The 18398-nt window shown below is 33.3% G+C and overlaps 3 protein-coding genes across 4 annotated transcripts; all 3 read right to left on the bottom strand.

Moving 5' to 3' along the window:
- Window positions 1-2377: 2377 nt before the first annotated feature.
- LOC121264234 (probable aquaporin PIP2-5) lies at window positions 2378-4532 on the bottom strand. Its single transcript, XM_041167324.1, has 4 exons — window positions 4119-4532; window positions 3054-3349; window positions 2746-2886; window positions 2378-2606 (listed from the first exon to the last, which is right to left on the bottom strand). Exons 1-4 carry the CDS (start codon window positions 4417-4419, stop codon window positions 2487-2489), a joined length of 858 nt encoding a protein of 285 aa, XP_041023258.1. The 5' UTR covers window positions 4420-4532; the 3' UTR covers window positions 2378-2486.
- Window positions 4533-8510: 3978 nt separating this feature from the next.
- On the bottom strand, window positions 8511-13763 carry LOC121264225 (mRNA-decapping enzyme subunit 2-like). The gene is given in 9 exon segments (XM_041167313.1): window positions 8511-8894; window positions 10163-10192; window positions 10195-10229; window positions 10303-10406; window positions 10549-10701; window positions 10957-11052; window positions 11972-12099; window positions 12700-12851; window positions 13528-13763. Coding segments are annotated over 9 exon segments (966 nt in total). The 5' UTR covers window positions 13608-13763; the 3' UTR covers window positions 8511-8706.
- Window positions 13764-15387: 1624 nt separating this feature from the next.
- LOC121264243 (CASP-like protein 5A2) lies at window positions 15388-17770 on the bottom strand. 2 transcript variants are annotated; one of them, XM_041167337.1, is made up of 3 exons: window positions 17347-17770; window positions 16449-16605; window positions 15388-15755 (listed from the first exon to the last, which is right to left on the bottom strand). In XM_041167337.1, the coding sequence occupies exons 1-3, from the start codon at window positions 17559-17561 to the stop codon at window positions 15564-15566; spliced, it is 564 nt and encodes a 187-aa protein (XP_041023271.1). In that variant the 5' UTR covers window positions 17562-17770; the 3' UTR covers window positions 15388-15563. The 2 variants fall into 2 exon arrangements, with proteins under 2 accessions (XP_041023271.1, XP_041023281.1); XM_041167347.1 differs by having other exon boundaries at window positions 16449-16581; window positions 17347-17764.
- Window positions 17771-18398: the final 628 nt, after the last annotated feature.

The raw sequence follows: 18398 nt of genomic DNA, 5'->3' as shown, positions 1-18398 counted from the left end.
AGATTACATTTCAAGAGACTTTGGGTAAAATAAAAGAAATGAACTCTTTAACTGAATTTATTGGAACTTTAGTTAAGTTAATGACAATAGTAATGCACTTACCTTCAATAATTTTTGTCTGTTAAAAAAAAAAAACATTCCTTTAAGCAAGTAGTGGAGGCAACATTAAAGATATGTCATTATTAATAGAACGTGTACAATCTAATCAAACTAAAAGGGGTGCTGGATCATCACTGCATCAAAGCTATAAAGAGTCCTCGTTTTGAGGTAAAGATGAGACGCTTTAGATTATGCGGTGAGATTAGGGTACGTTTGGATTTAGCGAAGAGATATCTCATTTTATTTCTTTTAATTTTAATTAATAATCTTATTAAGATTTATAAATTATCTCAATTTATTCTAATTTCATCTCACTGTTATTAACAGGAGATAAATATAATATAAATTTTACAGTATTTAATATTTTCCTTACAAAATCCATTAATCACAAAAGTAACAATTTTATAGAATTTGCCGTTGGTTTAAATTGTAACGCCGTTTCATTCAACTGTCTAGTAGAGGAAATAGATAAATAAAAAAATAAAAAAAATAAAAAAGAGAGGATATGAAATAAATATTAAATTATTAATTTTTGTTTTAGTTTAGATTTTAGTGAGAAAAAAAAAAGATATATCAAGGGAAACTCTCTCTCTAAATCAAGAAATCATGTTTTTTTCCAATTTCAATATTTTATTTTTCCTAAATTAGAAAATGTTCTCTCAATGTCAAAAATTCCACCAACTATACTTACAGCCCAAGTTTAACTTAGCCTGCTTTATTATTTACAGCCCAAGTTTAACAGCCTGCTTTATTATTTACAGCCCAAGTTTAACTTAGGCAAAGACAAGGGCCGAAGCCCATTTAACAGCAGGGGGAGTGTTTGGGCTGTAGATGATTTTAAGTTGACACTTTAGTTGGGCTTTGAATTCGACTTACACTCTTTGGCCCATTGGGTTTTAATTGGTTCACTTCTCATCTCATAGGTCGCTCTCCGTAACACCCTGAATCTTGAGGATTTTTATTTATTTTAAAAAATAATAATTATAATTGTGAGTGCAGACACGACAGAATCTTGACAGTTATGCGAGACTTATTGGGTTATTTCCGTTCCTACAGCATAATCCGATGGAAAATGATTTATTTATAATATTTTGTATAATATATATTATATAATAATGTATCATAAAAATATCTCTCATTTACATATTATTATATAATATATTATACAAAATATTACGTATATATCATTACTCTAATCCGATAAGTTACCCGACATTTTCTTTTCCCAATTAATTACTCTTCCGGATTGAAAAAGGAAGTTTCCAGGACTGAATAAAACCAATGCTTATTATATGAAGAGCCGAGGGTGTAGTGGCCACCGACAAGTTGTAAATTTTTTTATTCATTTTTTTCGTATCTTTAATTTTTTTTTTTAAATTTCACAATATCATTTAAAAAATAATTTTTTAATTACTAAATAAAAAAATAAAAAATTGCATCGGTATCCATCCTGATGATGGATCCTTGGTGAGCATAGATTTAAGACTCGTTTAGACACAGAATTAAATACCTCATCTCATCACATCTAATTTCAATTAATAGGTTTAGAAGGTGAGATAAGAATTTTTTATTTTATATGAAAGTTTAAAATATTATTTTTTAATAATATTATTATTTTAGTATTTAAAAAAATTAAATTGAGATTTAAAAAAGTTAAATTGTTTATTATATTTTATATTGAAATTTAAAAAAATTATAATAATAATAATCTAATTATTATTTACAAATTATCTCAACTCAACTCATCTCATCTCATCTCACTTGATTTTTTATTTTTATTTTGCACACTTGTCTCATCTCAATTTTTTCACAAATCACAATTATTTTTTTACAAATCAAAAATCTCATCTCACTATTCACAAATCATCTCATATTTTTATATAAAAAAGTTATTCTCCTTATTATTAATACACTACACACCACACTTTATTTTTTGTTTTTTGTTTTATTCTTACTAAATTAAAAGAATTTTTCTACCCACGTCCATACACTATATATTTGGTAAGAAAAAAAATCATATGTGATGTAAAAATGATGAATATAATTTTTTCATCTGAAAATAAAAATAAAAGATAACTCTTTTAAGATTAGGATAGTGATAGAATTACTTCCCTATCAATCACACTTGTTGCGTTGCGTGTCACATTTTAAGCTAGCGATTGATGTACACAATCAATCGATGAGATAGAAGTTTAGAAGGGGGGAGTTGGACCAAAACATCCTAGAAAGCAATACTGCTGCTGCTGCAAAGGATACTTAGAAAGAGCCAAAGAAAAACTTCATACACAAGCACAACCAGTCATCCATTAATTATGACTGTTAAAAATACCAAATCCTTCTTCTTCCAATCTCATTTCCGGTAGGTAGGTAAAACCATGAAGAAATTATCAGACAATAGGGTTGCTCCTGAATGACCCGAGAGCTTTGACAGCACCTGCCCTCAATATGAATTGGTGGTAGAAAGCTGCTAGTGCTGCTCCAATGAATGGTCCAACCCAAAACAGCCACTACGTACAACAACCCAGAGGAACATAATTAAGATATAATACAGTGTAAGTCGTTTTGGATATATAAATATACAATACTACTTAACTGCTGAGAATTAAGAGAATAAAAAACAGTAAGATATTGGAATGTAGACTCAACTTGATCATCCCAGGCCTTCTTCTCGTTGTAAATAACAGCGGGTCCGAGGCTCCTAGCGGGGTTGATGCCGGTGCCAGTGACAGGGATGGTGGCCAAGTGAACCAGGAACACCGCAAATCCAATCGGGAGTGGCGCCAATATCTTTTTGTAATTCACCAATCAAAACAAAAAAAAAAAAGATATATGGTCGTAGAAATTAAAAAGTAAAAACAAAGGATCGAGCAAGAGTCGGTAAAAACTCGGTGCTTCTAAAATTGAAAAATAATATATAGCATTTACAGGTGAGTGTTAATAGCTAGGGTGCATACCGGAACGTAGGAATCTCGAGCTTTCCTCTTGGGGTCAGTGGCAGAGAAGACGGTGTAGACGAGGACGAAGGTGCCAATGATCTCGGCGCCCAAACCAGTGCCCTTGCTGTATCCATCGGTGAGCGTGTTAGCCCCACCTCCGTAGTTCACGTAGTGCGCCTTGTTAAAGGCCTTCACCAGCCCCACGCCACTGATGGCTCCCAAGCACTGAGCCACCATGTACAACACCGCGCGCAACACCGACACCTTCCGAGCTAAGAGCAGCCCGAATGTGACGGCCGGGTTGATGTGACCCCCTGCACATGATATAACGTTACAGCCTCAATTTTTTTTTTCTTTTTCCAAGAAACTGAAGATCTAAAAGAGACATTTTAGTTCCAACACAACCGAAAGAAACATGCATGATATTTGCTTTCGTTACGTTTTTTTCCACCTTCAAACAAGTGCATGCAAGTACCACTGCTGGGAGAACTGAAAACGAATACAACAAATGACACGTCATGCAAATACTATGTTTCATAGAGTTATGTTACACTGAGCTTCGCACACTCTTAAAAAATATATGATTTTATTTTTTTATTATCATAATTCATATTTTATAAAATATAAAAATAAAAAAATAAATTCATAAATTTTTAAGTAGTGTGTAGGAGTATAAAATTTATGTATAAAATTTTTCTTTTTCATATTATTTGAAAAAGAAGAGCATTATATTCATTATCTCATACTACATAATTATATATTTTAATATTATTTTTTATTTTATTTTTATTAAATTAATTGAGTTATTCTACTTGTCATTCCCACACAACATACCTATTTAATTTTTTTTTATTTTTCTTATAATAAATATATGATGTATGAATAATAAATAGAATAATTTAATCAATTTAATAAAAATAAAATAATAAATAATATTAAAATGTGTAAAATGTGTGGATAGAAAAAAATCTCATGCACCTAAACTCAGCTGCATGTCTCTATACGTACAAGAAAGCAAGGCCTACGGCCTTGCAGGGGGGAAATGTAACGAAGAAAGAAGGAAAAAAGAAATGCCCCCCACACCTGAAATCCCAGCAGTGCAGTAAACAAGAACAAAAATCATGCCGCCAAAAGCCCAAGCAATCCCGAGAAACCCGACTCCATTACAGGCGTTGGCAAGTCCATCACTCTGGCTCTTGTAGCCTATTACCGTCAGCACCGTAACATATAGAAAGAGCAAAGTAGCCGTAAACTCAGCTATCAAAGCCCTGTAGAAGGACCACTTGCCTAGCTCCTTGGCGTCGAAGAGCGGTGCCGGAGGTGGATCTTGGTAGTCCTTGGGCGGGAAAGCGCCATGTTCTGCCACCTCCACGTCCTTAGCCATTAAAGCTTAAGAGAATACAGAGAGAATGATCACGAGCAAGGAGAGAAAGAAGAAGCCTGCAGGGGCTTGGAGGTTCGTGTGGGGTGTGGAAGGAATGAGGGAGTGGTAGGGTATATATAATGGAAGGGGAATTAATGGTGGGGAAGGGCAAGTCAAGGAGTTTCAAATTAAGCAAGATGGATTAGGAATTTTGGAATTAATTGCTGCAAATATAATCAAGACCAAGAACAGCCAAAACTTTTGATTTCTTTGGCTGTCATCTACCCCGCGCCACCGTAAATTTCATTTACATGTTCTATTAGCGTGAGCTTTGACACGGTGACAGACCAAAACACAAAAAACAAAATTTGCTCTTGTCGTCTAAATTTAATGAGCGATAATTTATAAATAATAGTAAAATTTATAAATTAAAATTTATGAATAATAATAAAATAAATTGATATTCTCGTCACATTTGATAAATCAATCATGCATGTTTTATACCCTACTTTAATTTTTGAAGTATACATGAAATGTGATTCAATCCATAGGGCGTTATTTATCTACAACCTATATATATATACAAAAGATATGCCACAATCTTTCTCAAAAAAAAGATATGCCACCATTTCTCACTGGTTATTTGATGAAAAAAAAAAAAAATCTGAAAATGTGGGACCAGGCACATCTGGCAATGGCTGATTGGCAATTACGCCGACTTTAATTTTTATAATAATTTATATCAAACATGATAGCTGAACAATTTGGACTAGTGGGCAGTATCGCCAATTGGCTAAACCCGGTGGACAAAAAAATGATGCGGAAGGGAGCACATCCAACAAGCACGTGTTCATAAACAGGGAAGACGTGGACGGGTCTGAGCTTGTCGTCGTTTTGATTTTTTTGAAAGCCCAATAGAATGGAGAAAACAGTAACCACGTGGTGGATATCGGTGGCTTCTTTCTAGATACAGATATCAGGAGGGCGGAGGCGTGGGAAGTTGGGCCCACTCCACAGTCACAGACATCTTTTATTGGCTGAGAAAGATAACGAGATGAGGTCACTGTCCACGTCGTCTACTCTAGCATGCAGGAACCTGCTTGAGTCGTCATGTTAAGGGTACTTGCAAAAATCGAGAGTTGAAAGAGGAGAGAAGAGGTGTGTCGTAATAGCTCTACATATAACACGTTACATAATATATTACATAATAATATTATAAAATTAAGATATTTTTATAAAATAATGTTAATTTTATAAAATATTTTACAAAAATCTATCTCATTTAAAATATTTTTATGTAAAAAATATTGTGAATAAATTATTTTTCTTTCATAACTTCTTTCAATTCATCTCATTAATAATTATAATTTTTTTAAATTTTTTATACAAAATAAAATAAAGAATTAAACTTTTTTAAATTTTAAAATAAAAATAATATTAAAAATATATATTCTAATAATATTTTATTTAATTTTTAACTTTAATCTAATCTCATCCATAAAAATAAACGAAAAATTCTCCCAAATTAACTTGGAAAAATTTGCATGACATTGTAAGTTGCACAGAATAAAGAGTTTTTCATTTTTTTGAAATTTTTTTAGATATGATATAATATTTTCTTAATTATTCCTATGATTTGTATAAATTAACGAATAAAGATCTTTATTTTTTTTCCACGGCAAATGAGGAAAATAATAAGAACTAGAAGTCGTTGAAAACGGTACTAATCTTAGGAAGATACTACTTTGTCTATTAATTTTTGCCCCTCTATTTGACTGCTAAGAAAAAGTAAAAAATTATTTTATTTAATAATTAAAAATATTTAAATTTTTTATTTTTTATTTTTTAAATATATTAAAAAAATGTGAATAGAAAAAAATATAAAAATATAAAAAATATAAAAGCAACCAGCGAGCGGGATACTCTGGGTTCGAAGGTCTGGTGGTCCTGCAAATCATGGGACAAATTGCAGGCAGCCTTACGTCAATGGCTGCCCAAGCCAGCAAAGTAATGCACGTGACTCAGAGCTCAAGCATATGGATTGGAGATTAATGTCCCTCTGATTTACCTCAGACGGTTTGTACTTAAGCTCGACATGCTCACTGTTCATTCAGCTTTATTCCACAAATCTTCACATCAATTTAAAAAAAAAAAAAAAAAATCAAAACGGTAAGTAATAAAGATTCAACCACGATGCAGGATCTGAGCTTTCCATTATGAACTCAATGCCGCGTGATCTCTTGATTCTAACAAAGAAAGGACAATTCTTTGTTAAAATGGCGTTTCTGCCATAATACCAACAAATTCCTTCTTCGTAAATAATATTCGGGGAACATAATTAAGAAAGCTACGTGTCGTGGCAGTGTATGCAATATGCACTGGCCTAATTTTTTTTTTCATAAATGTTCTTAATTTATTTTATCTAATTATTATAATTTTTTTAAATATTCACATAAAATAAAATAAATAATTTAACTTTTAATTTTAATATTAACTCATTTCTAAAAACAAACGAATAGATTTCAGATTTTAGAGTTAAAGCTGACATTCTCGTCCTCTATCTCAAATATCCACTCATTTTGGCAACGGCTAGGTAAAGCAAACAAGATAATACCAACACGTGAGAAGAAGGGATAAGGCAAGGAGAGATTGAATGATTCTAGGACACACAAATTGGGCTCCCTGACATTCCATAAAAAACCAAAGCAAAGCCAAAGTTTTCACATTAGAATTTGTTTGAAAACATAATCGTTCTATATGAGATATTTTAGTAACCATTGCTAACTGACCACAACTCTACTCTGAAGAACTGGACAGTTGTTCATGTAAAGATTTGGAAATTGGTTGTGGGTCCAACCCAAGGGTACGAAATAACGAAATGTACAACAATTAGGGCCACTCATATCAGATTGTGGACCACCTGCAATTTCGGCATGGGCGTTTTTGAATCCGAGGCCTTCTCAACTATTCTATACATTTATATCCAGAATCTTCGTGGTCCCCAAATTTTGGCAACATCTAATGTGTATAACAAAGCATGAATCGAAGCCCATCACTACACGATTTTCTCACAAAAGACTGAATTTAGAGCTTAAAAAGATTTGGAGTAAAGTTTGTGAACGTGTTGGGCTTGGTCAATTCAAGCCCGTTAATTTTTTCACATATAGAACCGAAAAAGTTGTTCTTTTATCTACCACCTTTTCCTTCCCAGTTTTAATTTGCAGGTTATGTTCAGTTTCCATATAGCAGCTGACTAGTAATTGCTTCCTGCATAGCTCGAGCTCTCTAGTCTCTAATCTAAAACCGCCTAAGTTGCTATCAAAATGCGTTTACTAGCTGAAACAAACCTACGGAGATGCAGCAGAGCTTTCAGGCAGTGCCAAAAGGGGGGCTTCTTGGTGATGCTGGAAAATTCGAAACAAACAGGGCAGTCTATGAAGGTGACGAAAAATTCTGAAAGGACAATAACTAATGGCTTTCAAGAGCCAAAGTCAATAACCGCGGATCATGTTCTCCTATATCAACAGACGCTCGATCGATAATTTTTTATTTTTATTTTTGTAGTTTTTTATTCAACTTTTTTCTTCTGATAAGTAATTTAACTTCTGTTTTATGATTCTTTTAATTTCTAAGATCCACAAAATGGTGGGACTCTGCAGCTATACAAGTTTGAAAATTCATAATTAGGCATTGAATTGGGATGACAAAGGCTCGTTTGTTTTCAGAGATGAGATGAGATGAGTTGAAATTAAAGTTAAAAAATTGAATAAAATATTGTTAGAATATATTTTTTAATATTATTTTTGTTTTGGGATTTGAAAAAGTTGAATTGTTTATTTAATTTTGTGTAGAAATTTAAAAAAATTGTAATGATGGAGTGAGATGAGATAAGATGTTTCCTTTTCAAACGAGGCCTTAATTGCCAATAAACCTTAAATAAAGATTCCCAGAGTTCACTGCCAACAGATACATCATACACAGTTTGTGACATAACTAGATCAGCGGCAGAGCCTACAATGGCGCACCCCGTGATGAAGGCATTGGGGTCAGTTCAACCAAGCATGAAAACGGAAAATCGAGCTTTTTGGAGAAACAACAAAAAGAAAAGCATGAAAATAGAACTTTCAAGCATTGCCAACTGCCAAGTTCTTCAGATTCCGTTCACTATACGTACTACGTTGCGACCAAAACAGCAAATCTTCTGACGCCAACATATACACCTGGATACGTGAACTCGATCAACTTTTACAATTAACAAAGCAAGAAAAAAAAAAACAAAAAGAGTCAGTTGGGGGCCTTCCATTCATCTCAAGCAGAGAAAGCAACTTCCATAGCTTGCAAGATTGGTCCAATATCAAATCTGAAATTTCTCAAGCTCTTGCCAGGCCCTGTTTCAGGTTTGTAAACATCAGCCTCAGCTTTCGTTGATTGGCTTTCCATTATCATCGTGCAGCTACTCCCTGTCCAACTGTTCCTTGCATTCCACACACAAATTCCTAAACAGAAATAAATATATATACCAATTACACTGCTATTCGGCAAAAGCACTGAATAAAACTAGCACACCCCCTTGGATTCAACCAAAGTTCAAATAAACTCCTAATCATTTCAGTTATGCAAAACTGCTCACAGGAGAAAAACAACTCCCTTTAAAACCAAAACTTAATTTAACAAAAAATCTGTTTATGTTGGTATAGACAGTTTACTTTTAGTGCCTTGGATCCATAATTCATAAAGATAGGGAGACTCAGAAAGATGTGGTACCTATTGAGGTTTTAAGGAAAATCTTAATAATATAGACCGGCTATTTTCTATAACTTTTTTTTTTTTTTTTTGATAAGTAAGAGTAATTATATTAATACAAATGAAATAGGCATAGCTTTTTCTATAACTGATGGGCAGTTAAAAGGAAGCGTATTCATAAAATGAGTGTATAGCTAAAACAAGAATGTTAAGATGCACGGTGAGAATATAGGGAAAGACAAGGTAACGGTGACCCACAATGAGGAAAAGATATGGTAGAGTCAAATGACATGACCGGTTTCACCCATGAAGACTGATTAAGATATTGGCAAGAGAGATTGATTTAATTCCAGTTGAGGGAGTTAAACCTAAAAGAAGGTAAACGTCTTAAATAACCTGGGTAAAAATAGCTGACAAGGTAATTAGGCAGGCAACAAAGAGTAGGGTTGCTGCTACACTGGGACTGAGACACAGCCTGGACTCTCACTCGGCAGCATTTTGACATAGGACAGAGCTGTGAAAAAGACTACATATGATCCACTCTGATCAGTCAATCTCAATTTAGCTTGGGTACCTTACTAGATTATCTCAAGCACTCAACGTAGGGCAAGTATCATTATGGTGCCAAGTCCAGAGGAAGGTACATGTGAACTTGGATGCAGCTGCTAACTTCTCATATTTTCCAACTTCCCTTCTCATTTCCCAATAGATATTCTGGACAACTCTAATGCCATATAGCAGCAAAATAATGACAAAATTAAGAAACACCTACAGTTCTCACTTAATCGATGATAAATCTTCCAGAAAGGGCAATGAAATATTCATCATTATAAAGATTAAATCTACTTAGTTTTAAAAGGAATCAATTGGAATAAGATTTTTCTGACTGATAAATCTTATTACCATATGAGTTTCTTCTTACTGTTCTTCTTCTTTCCCTTCTCTGGGATCCATTCATTAGATTTATATTAACCTGACATCTGTAGGTTGTGTGATTTTTTAAGACAAAAGAGTGGAAAACCTTTGAGTGGCATATCAAGTTTTGGAGTCAAGGGGGCTGATGTGCTGAAATCCATGATTTCAAAGATCTGCAAGATAAACACAAGCAGAAGATGTTAAAAACCCAAGGAGATAACAACATTATTGACCAACAGTACTCACGTCAAGAAAGGAGCCACCATGTAAAGCTTGAGGCCACTGATCCCACGAGATATCACATCATCATTTGCAGGCTGAAGTTCATCAAGCCGTTGCCATGCAATTTCCTGCAAGCAGATAACAAGAAAATGCAAATTTCCACAAGTTCCAATACAACATTCTATCTATTGAGAAAGAAAATATTAAGCTTGATAAAATGTGCCACTTGGATATTTGAGAATAACTACATTTTTAAGAATAAACACCCACGCTGATCTCTTTTTTGGTAAGTGGAGCAAAGGCAGTATCGTCCTTCACACCTGCAATTATGTAGAGACGCACCCTTTGTTGTCCAAATATCAGTTCAATGTATTCATCTTTGTTAAGAAGATTAGAAGCATCAAAACCTGTTTCCTCCAGGACCTGCATTCAAACAAAATTTGCAAGCAATGCTAACCTTTTTTCAGCCTTCAAATAAATAAATAAACTGCCCAGGCTTCTTTTATTGAAGTAAATACCATGGTCTGATTCGAGGTAAGAAATTATTTAAATAGAAAACTTCATTACAACTTGGTTTCGCATGCACAATGATTTTCAAACAGAGATTCAGTTTGAACACAAAAATAAAATAATCAGGAACAGAAAACAGCCAGGAAACACCTTGAGAAAGAAGCTTACTTCTCTGATGGCACATGCATGGTCTTCCTCGTCTTTACTCTTTTTGCCACGTGGAAAACTCCAGCTCGACCCTTTCCAACCTTTCACTAGTAGACACTGTCAATAGCTTGAACAACAGTAAAAACCAGATTTGATATAAATCCCACTCAAATCATTCACCCGATAAAATAAGGTGTATAATAGGTAAAATCTCACATCCTGAATCACGCAGAAAATCCTTTGAAAATGTTATCGATGGTAAAAACAACTCTGCATAGAGTTTAACGAGGAATGATATGCTGATACAACATTTCTAGTCAAAACAATGGCTGGAGATCGGAACTATAGGGGCCCTAGGACACCAATAAATGAAAGACAGGCAGGATAGCTTTAAGAGAACGGTCACAACAAGAAATTATCATATTTCGACTTGCAGCCTATGTGAATGATCTCTTACATATGTCTTAATGTACACATGCTTCCTGTGTACATGGGCTAAGCCTATTTCTTTCATATATATAATATTTATCTCTTACTTATCCAAAAAAAAAAAAAAAAATGTACACATGCCTAACCTTTCCACTTCCTTCAAAATATCTCTACACACTTTTAACTTCTTATTTAGTGTTTTTTTATAAGTAACCTCTATGTTTCTTCAAACAGCATTTAATGCTTCCAATTTTCTGCAAACACTTCATTAGAATCTTTTATATTATAAATTATTACATTTTATGTTTCTAACCTTTTCTTCTTGGTCTAATTAACTGGAACTCAATCACTCATGATGATGAAGACACAAAGGTAAAACATAATAATTTAATTTTAGAAAATTCCAATTTTCAACTAATAGTGCTTGATGCACGCGTGTCAGTAACAAAATCACATCATCACTTGTTCTAACTTCTTAAAAGAAAATAAAATCAGACTGAAAGCGACACCATATGTATATAGATTCATTATTCATATGCATAACAACTTTTTCAATAAAGGGCCCAAAGACTAGTACTATCATAGCCTTCATCCTATGAAAGTTTACCCGTTCATAAGTCTCATCCAAAATGATTGCCCCAGTTACAGGAACTCGGACCTTGTAGGAAGTGAAGTCCTTAAATATGTCATCCAGATGGGCAACATAAGGTTTCAAGACATCACAACTGTTGAATACTAGGATGTATTAAGGAAATCAAAGCTACATTCACAAAAAGGGATATCAGATGCATATATAACAGAGGTTACAAAAGAGGAACAAGAATATACATACGTTTGCCACTAGGTCATTAAAGGAGCAAAGACCACACCAGCCAACATACAATTTCATGATAGCAAGAGGATATGATAATGCTTCAAGAACAACCATCAAGCTTTCCAGATTATATTACGGTAGAATAACTCTGAATTTTTTATCTTCTGGAAAATATATAATGTTTGACGTAAAATATAAGACAGACATGAATATTTCCTTCAGTGCAACCTTATATCAAATGGCATTATCATACTCCGCGGTACAGAGTGCATGGGTGAAGGAGTCTTGTGTCTTATGGCCTGAAGGCAAATGTGCAGGTGCATGCCCTGAAGGGGAACTGCAATTCGACAACTAAAAGTCTAAAAGGTGGCCAAATAGGAGATCATGTGATAGCTTATTCCACCAGAAGATGCAAACAGAAAGTGAATAGAGTTACACTGAATTCACAACCATGCAGTAGCTTATCAGATAAATATAATAATTTGGGTAGCAGTGGGCAGGGGCGGAAAATGCAAGGATACGTAAAGAAGTGAACTCCTTAAGAGTGAATGACTTCAGTGATGGATTTTTCTCCACAGAATTGTCTTCATAGAACCAATGTGCATACTCCACAAGAAATAAAATCCTTTCAAATGACTCGAGGTCTTCTTTTGGCACATTTAAAACAAACCGACTGCAGAAAATTAGAAAAAAAAAAAAAATCAGAACTAGAATGAAACAGGCGTAAAAACATTTCAAAGCAACACACGAGAAAGGAGGGGAACCGTTTCAAATTTAAGAAAAGAAATACACGATTATAATAATCAAATTACTATGTAACTGAAACCAGTTTTTCTGCAACCATAACAGGAGTGTTTTTTTTTTTTTTTTTTTTTTTAAACCCCAACAACACAACTACAAATTCCTCTAACATTCACATAACAAGAGATCATGTAATTACGTTAAAAAATCGCAGATAGGTCACTTCTCTCTTGAAGGATTTGGAATTGTTGCAGTGGAAAATATCACAATCCATTAATGAAATGACAAGACGAAACAATGTCGCATCAAAGGTGAATATTAGATAGAGCACGATTTACTAACTAACAGAATTTCATTCAAAGAAATCGAGGACAAATTAGTGACAGATTCTTAAACAGCTAAGAAAAACAAAAGAAAGATGCTTAAACAAGCACACTCGACTCCCAACAACCTAACCAGCTAAAGTTCATTATTGTAGCATTGCCATATCGGGAAAAGAAGTCAACCTTCCATCGAATCAAGGCAGTTCATGTGATACTACAGAAAAACCAACATTGACCCAACAAATAACAGAATCGGAAATAGAGCGAGAGAAGAGTGATACGGACCTGCAGAGATCGTCGAGGAGTTCCTGGGGAGGAAGGCCACTCTTCAGGGAAGCACTAGAGGACCGGTGGAGGCCGGACATGGCTTTTCGATTTTGAAATGTTCACGAGCGGAACAGTGGGTTCGTTCCCCAGGACCAGGATTGTTGAATTTTTCGTCGTTCTTTTATTGTAGAGAACCGGAGAGTGCGGTTACCGAATCAGAACAAACCTGTTAATGGATTTTCCTCTTCTTCTTCTTCTTCTTTTTTTTTTTTTTGTTTTTTTGTTTTTTTTTTACAAGTAAATAGTAATGGATTTCTGTGAACAAAAAACTAAATGTTATAAAGAAATGTGGAATTTCTTTCAAAATTTTATAAAATCTTAGCCCATATTTTGGATAAAAGATTTTCTAAAAATTTTAGAAATCATTGGAAAAAAAATTTGAGATGAGATTTCTGCAATTTTGTCAAAAGAGTACTACTATATCTACAAAAAAATTACATAAAATTAATCTTACAAATTATTATTTCATTTAATCTGTTAAATCTATTTTACAATAAAAATAATTTTATAATATGACGAAGTATATCAAACCAATATCAATTTGTGAAATTATTTTTCTATAATTTTTTTGTGATTAGAATATTTCTCTTATCAAAATGATGGAGGAGTAAGTAATAGGCATAGATTGAGAAAATTTATCAAAAGGTTTATTTTATTTTATTTATTTTTTATTATATATTGAGGTTCGTGAAAATAGCGAAACCCATTGGAAATATATTTGGGAAGAAAATTATTTGAAGTGTTCCCAACTTTAAGCACGGCCATGCGTGCTTACAAGTCTCTAATATTTCATGAAAATGAACTCGAAATAATCGATTTTCTGCCTTCTAAATACATTGTACACCAAATACTGGATAAGGACGGACGCTTTTACATAGCTATGAATAGTGATTCAAGCACTATTCACTCTTCAAATATTATTTTTAATATTTTTTCTCTCTCTTACTCATTAAAATCAACTTTGTAGAATTTGTATGAAATTGATTTTGATATATGAAATTTGTATTAAGTTGATGATATAAAGTATTTTTTAATACATATTAATATTTATTGATAAAATTTATCATTTTGATATATGAAATTGGTAATATTTAGATATATGTAATTTGTATTTTTATGCATATGGTGCTAATTGTAAAATATATAAAAAATAATAATTTTAAGAAAAAAAAAAATATTTTTTAAAAATAAAAAGAAAAATATTTTGATTCAAAGATGCATAATCTAATGTGAAGATTTTTCTTGATATGCAAAATTAATCCTCAAAAGATATGATTTTGAAGATGATATAAAGAAACCAATACTAATCCTCTCAGGAATCGTGGAATTTCTTTCAAAATTTTATAAAATCATAGCCCATATTTTGGATAAAAGATTTTCTAGAAATTTTAGAAAAATCATTGGAAAAAAAATTTTGCAATGAGATTTCTGTAATTTTGTCAAAAGAGTACTACTACATTCACAAAAAAATTACATAAAATTAATCTCACAAATTATTGTTGCTTCATTTAATCCGTTGGATTTATTTTACAATAAAAGTAATTTTATAATCTGACAAACCACATCAAACCAACATCAATTTGTGAGATTATTTTTATATAATCTTTTTATAATTATAATATTTTCCTTGTCAAAATGATGGAGTAAGGAATATGCATAGATTGAGAAAATTTATCAGAAGGTTTATTTTATTTTATTTATTTATTCAGATCATTCCCAATAGCGAATCCCATTGGAAATATATTTGGGAATAATTTAAAATTATTCCAAGTGTTCACAACTTTAAGCACGGCCATGCATGCTTACAAGTCTCTAATATTTCATGAAAATGAACTCGAAATAATCGATTTTCTGCCTTGTAAATACATTGTACATCAAATACTGGATAAGGACGGACGCTTTAGGTCCAGCTACAAAATTTACATCGGAGGTGAGATTGAAAATCACATCATTTCAATTACAACTCACCAAACCACAATGTTAGTCCATGTCTCTTATTTGGATGCCAGAGTCCAGAAATTCAAAATAAATGATGGCGAGACAGCAAACCAACTCATAAATGCCATGGCTGTTGCAGTCTCAAATCTAGTGCAATGGTTCTGTGCACAATCATTCAGATCATTCCCAATAAGGACAGTGATACCAGCAGATGCACAAGCTGCAGCAAATGTTAGTGTGGAAGTGATCTGCAGTTATCAATAAAACAAAAGAAAAAGAAGGTAAATTAGGGAAAGAAAACCATATTTCCTGTTGGTAAATAAATACACAGACCATCATAAACGAAAACACACGTATTGATATATCCTATGATTCGCTCATGAGTCTAAAGAAAAGTTTTGCTTGTTTCTAGAAAATTATACTGGTTTTAATAATTGGACCAAAATAATAGGTCTTGTTTTAACATTCAGAAACCAAGCATGGTATGGATCCAGATGCACCATCACAATCACCAAGCCGTTAGGCAATAGAAACACCATGGAATAAGAGGTCAGCACGCTGAGCACCAAAACAGACATGAAAAATGGATGGAACAAGAAGAAGCCTCTATATCTCTGAGGGTGGGATGAAGGGAAACTACTTCAAGCAGATTTGGCAGATGGAAGCCGATACAGACACTAATGTTAGAATCTCAGTTCCCATTATATGCTCTCATAAATAGGTCAAGAATTGATTAATCGTCCATAAAATCACTAGAAGTCATATAAGATGGGGGCAAAAACACAGGCTGGAAACAAGTCAAGGATAAAAGATAACAGGACCTATAATATTAGTCGGTATCTGAAATTTTAAAAATTTCACAAAGGCACTCAACGATGGCATGTTCCCCCATTCAAAGGAATTAACCAAATTTGAGAGATCTCCTGCAAAACTTTTCTCACCCCATCACCAATTGCAAACAAGCTGACAACTCTAGGATTCCGGAAACGGCGCTTTACTAAAATGGCATATACATCAAGAATGGCTAGTGTGAGGCTCCATAAGCTCTGCAGGCTGACAGCAGCAACGAGATAGCTGGCACACAAAATACCATAAAACCTGTTTATGCTTTGAGGTGAGAAACCAAGAGTATGCGATTGAAACCACGCACAAAAACTAAAAACAGCAAATGCCTTGCAAATTCTTACAGACAGAACAGATCAGACTCAAAAGTCTGTATTTTAAACAAATGGGTTGTTCCAGAAACCAAGTTGCGTATACTAAAGTTGGATATAATAGAATAGCATCAATTTTCCTATAATAAGCATACTTAAAAACCAAGCAAGTGGAATTGATCCAAGAACTATGAATTCTGACATTGACTCTTTCTTCCAACTTCAAGAGAAGAAACTGTCTGCTAGTCACTTGGCCGCCTACTAAATCTAGCTCCACTAGCTCCATCCTAAGCCGAAAAAGCCTCCCCTTCTGATCCAGCCCCGGAAATAGCCCATCTTATATAGTTAATAAGGCATATTTTCCTTTCTAGCATAAGACTCTAATAGTAGTAGAAATAGAAAGCCTTCTAAAAAATTAACTTCCTCGTCGGAAATAGTGATCTAGATATGGCTAAACAAAATTAATACTTGATTGTAATAAGCATTGGTCATATCAAAATAGAGAAATGGAACAATGTATTATTCAGTAAACTATAAACACGAAAAGCCCCAATCCATAAGGAGACCCAGTTCCCAATTCCAAACAAATACCCAATAAATTCCAAGAACTTGTTCTATCAGAAAAAACAAAATCTAGAAAACGAAATAAAAAGCGTGAAAAGAAAATAATGATGGCTGTGGGTACCAAAAAGCGGTGACGGAAGGGAAGTCGCTGGTGGTGGCCATGACGCAGAGTGCGAGGAGTGCAAAAGCGAACTGAGAGAAGCGGAGGGCGAGGCCACCGGGAGTACCGGGCATGCCCTGGATATCCTTCATCCGCCCTCTGGGCATCGCATCATTGGCTGCGTCAGCCACCGGTGGAGCCTCTACCGGGTGCACCGCTGGGCGGATCACGTTCATTGCCTGTTTTTTTTTTTTTTTTTCCTTTTTCCTCTCGCAAAACAATACGCACTCCTATACCATTGAATGAACGAAAATATCTTTATTTACTTAATTCGAATCTCAGACATCAGAAGCTGAAGCCCCTCTCTTTCTTCCTGAGATTCTCTTCCAGACACAGAAATGCCTCTGCTTTTGGTGGAGAAAGTGGGTCGCTTTTGGGTTCACCTCGACTGCCTTGTGCAGGCAACGACGTCGTTCAATAAGAACCGCCAATCAATAAATAAGTTAAATAAATAAATTAAAGAGGCTGTACGAATATAAGTTTTATTATTATTTTGAATTAGATCGTCCAATTTTGAACAAAGATAAATAGATCATATAAGTTCTATAATATTTAATGGTATAAATATTCATCCAGTGTGAGATCCACATAAAGATAAATATGTCTATCATTATATGTTAGATTATCAAATTTAATTAAATAATTAAAAAGACCTCGATCGTTATATAATATACCTTATTAACCTTTGTATGTTACATTTCCAAAAAAAATTTAAAAAACATTAAAAGAAAATGTTATAAAATCTAATAAATGATTAACAAAGCATTTCAAACCATATCATTCTATTAATTTTAAAAAAAAAATCTCAAAGCAGATTGTTTCTAGTTTTTTTTTTTAAACGAGACTGTTTATATTTATATTTATATTTAGACCTTATTTATTTTTATAATTATTCTCAACTCATCTTATTTTATTTAGTCTAAGCATTATAATTTTCTTAAATTTTTATATAAAATAAAATAAATAATTCAATTTTTTAAATTTTAAAATAAAAATAATATTTTATTTAATTT

Source organism: Juglans microcarpa x Juglans regia, chromosome 1D (assembly GCF_004785595.1).
Source record: "Juglans microcarpa x Juglans regia isolate MS1-56 chromosome 1D, Jm3101_v1.0, whole genome shotgun sequence".
Taxonomy (NCBI): Eukaryota; Viridiplantae; Streptophyta; class Magnoliopsida; order Fagales; family Juglandaceae; genus Juglans; species Juglans microcarpa x Juglans regia.
Note: the sequence above shows the minus strand (reverse complement) of the source record. Positions and strands in the feature narration are given on the sequence as shown.

Coding starts and splice junctions, on each gene's coding strand:
- LOC121264234 (XM_041167324.1), bottom strand. CDS start 4,419: ATGGCTAAGGACGTGGAGGTGGCAGAACATGGCGCTTTCCCGCCCAAG. Junction 3,350..4,118: donor CTGCACTGCTGGGATTTCAG/GTGTGGGGGGCA, acceptor TATCATGTGCAG/GGGGTCACATCAACCCGGCC. Junction 2,607..2,745: donor AGAAGGCCTGGGATGATCAA/GTTGAGTCTACA, acceptor TGTTGTACGTAG/TGGCTGTTTTGGGTTGGACC.
- LOC121264243 (XM_041167337.1), bottom strand. CDS start 17,561: ATGAACGTGATCCGCCCAGCGGTGCACCCGGTAGAGGCTCCACCGGTG. Junction 16,606..17,346: donor CCTTCCGTCACCGCTTTTTG/GTACCCACAGCC, acceptor AAGCATAAACAG/GTTTTATGGTATTTTGTGTG. Junction 15,756..16,448: donor TGTTTGCAATTGGTGATGGG/GTGAGAAAAGTT, acceptor TGATAACTGCAG/ATCACTTCCACACTAACATT.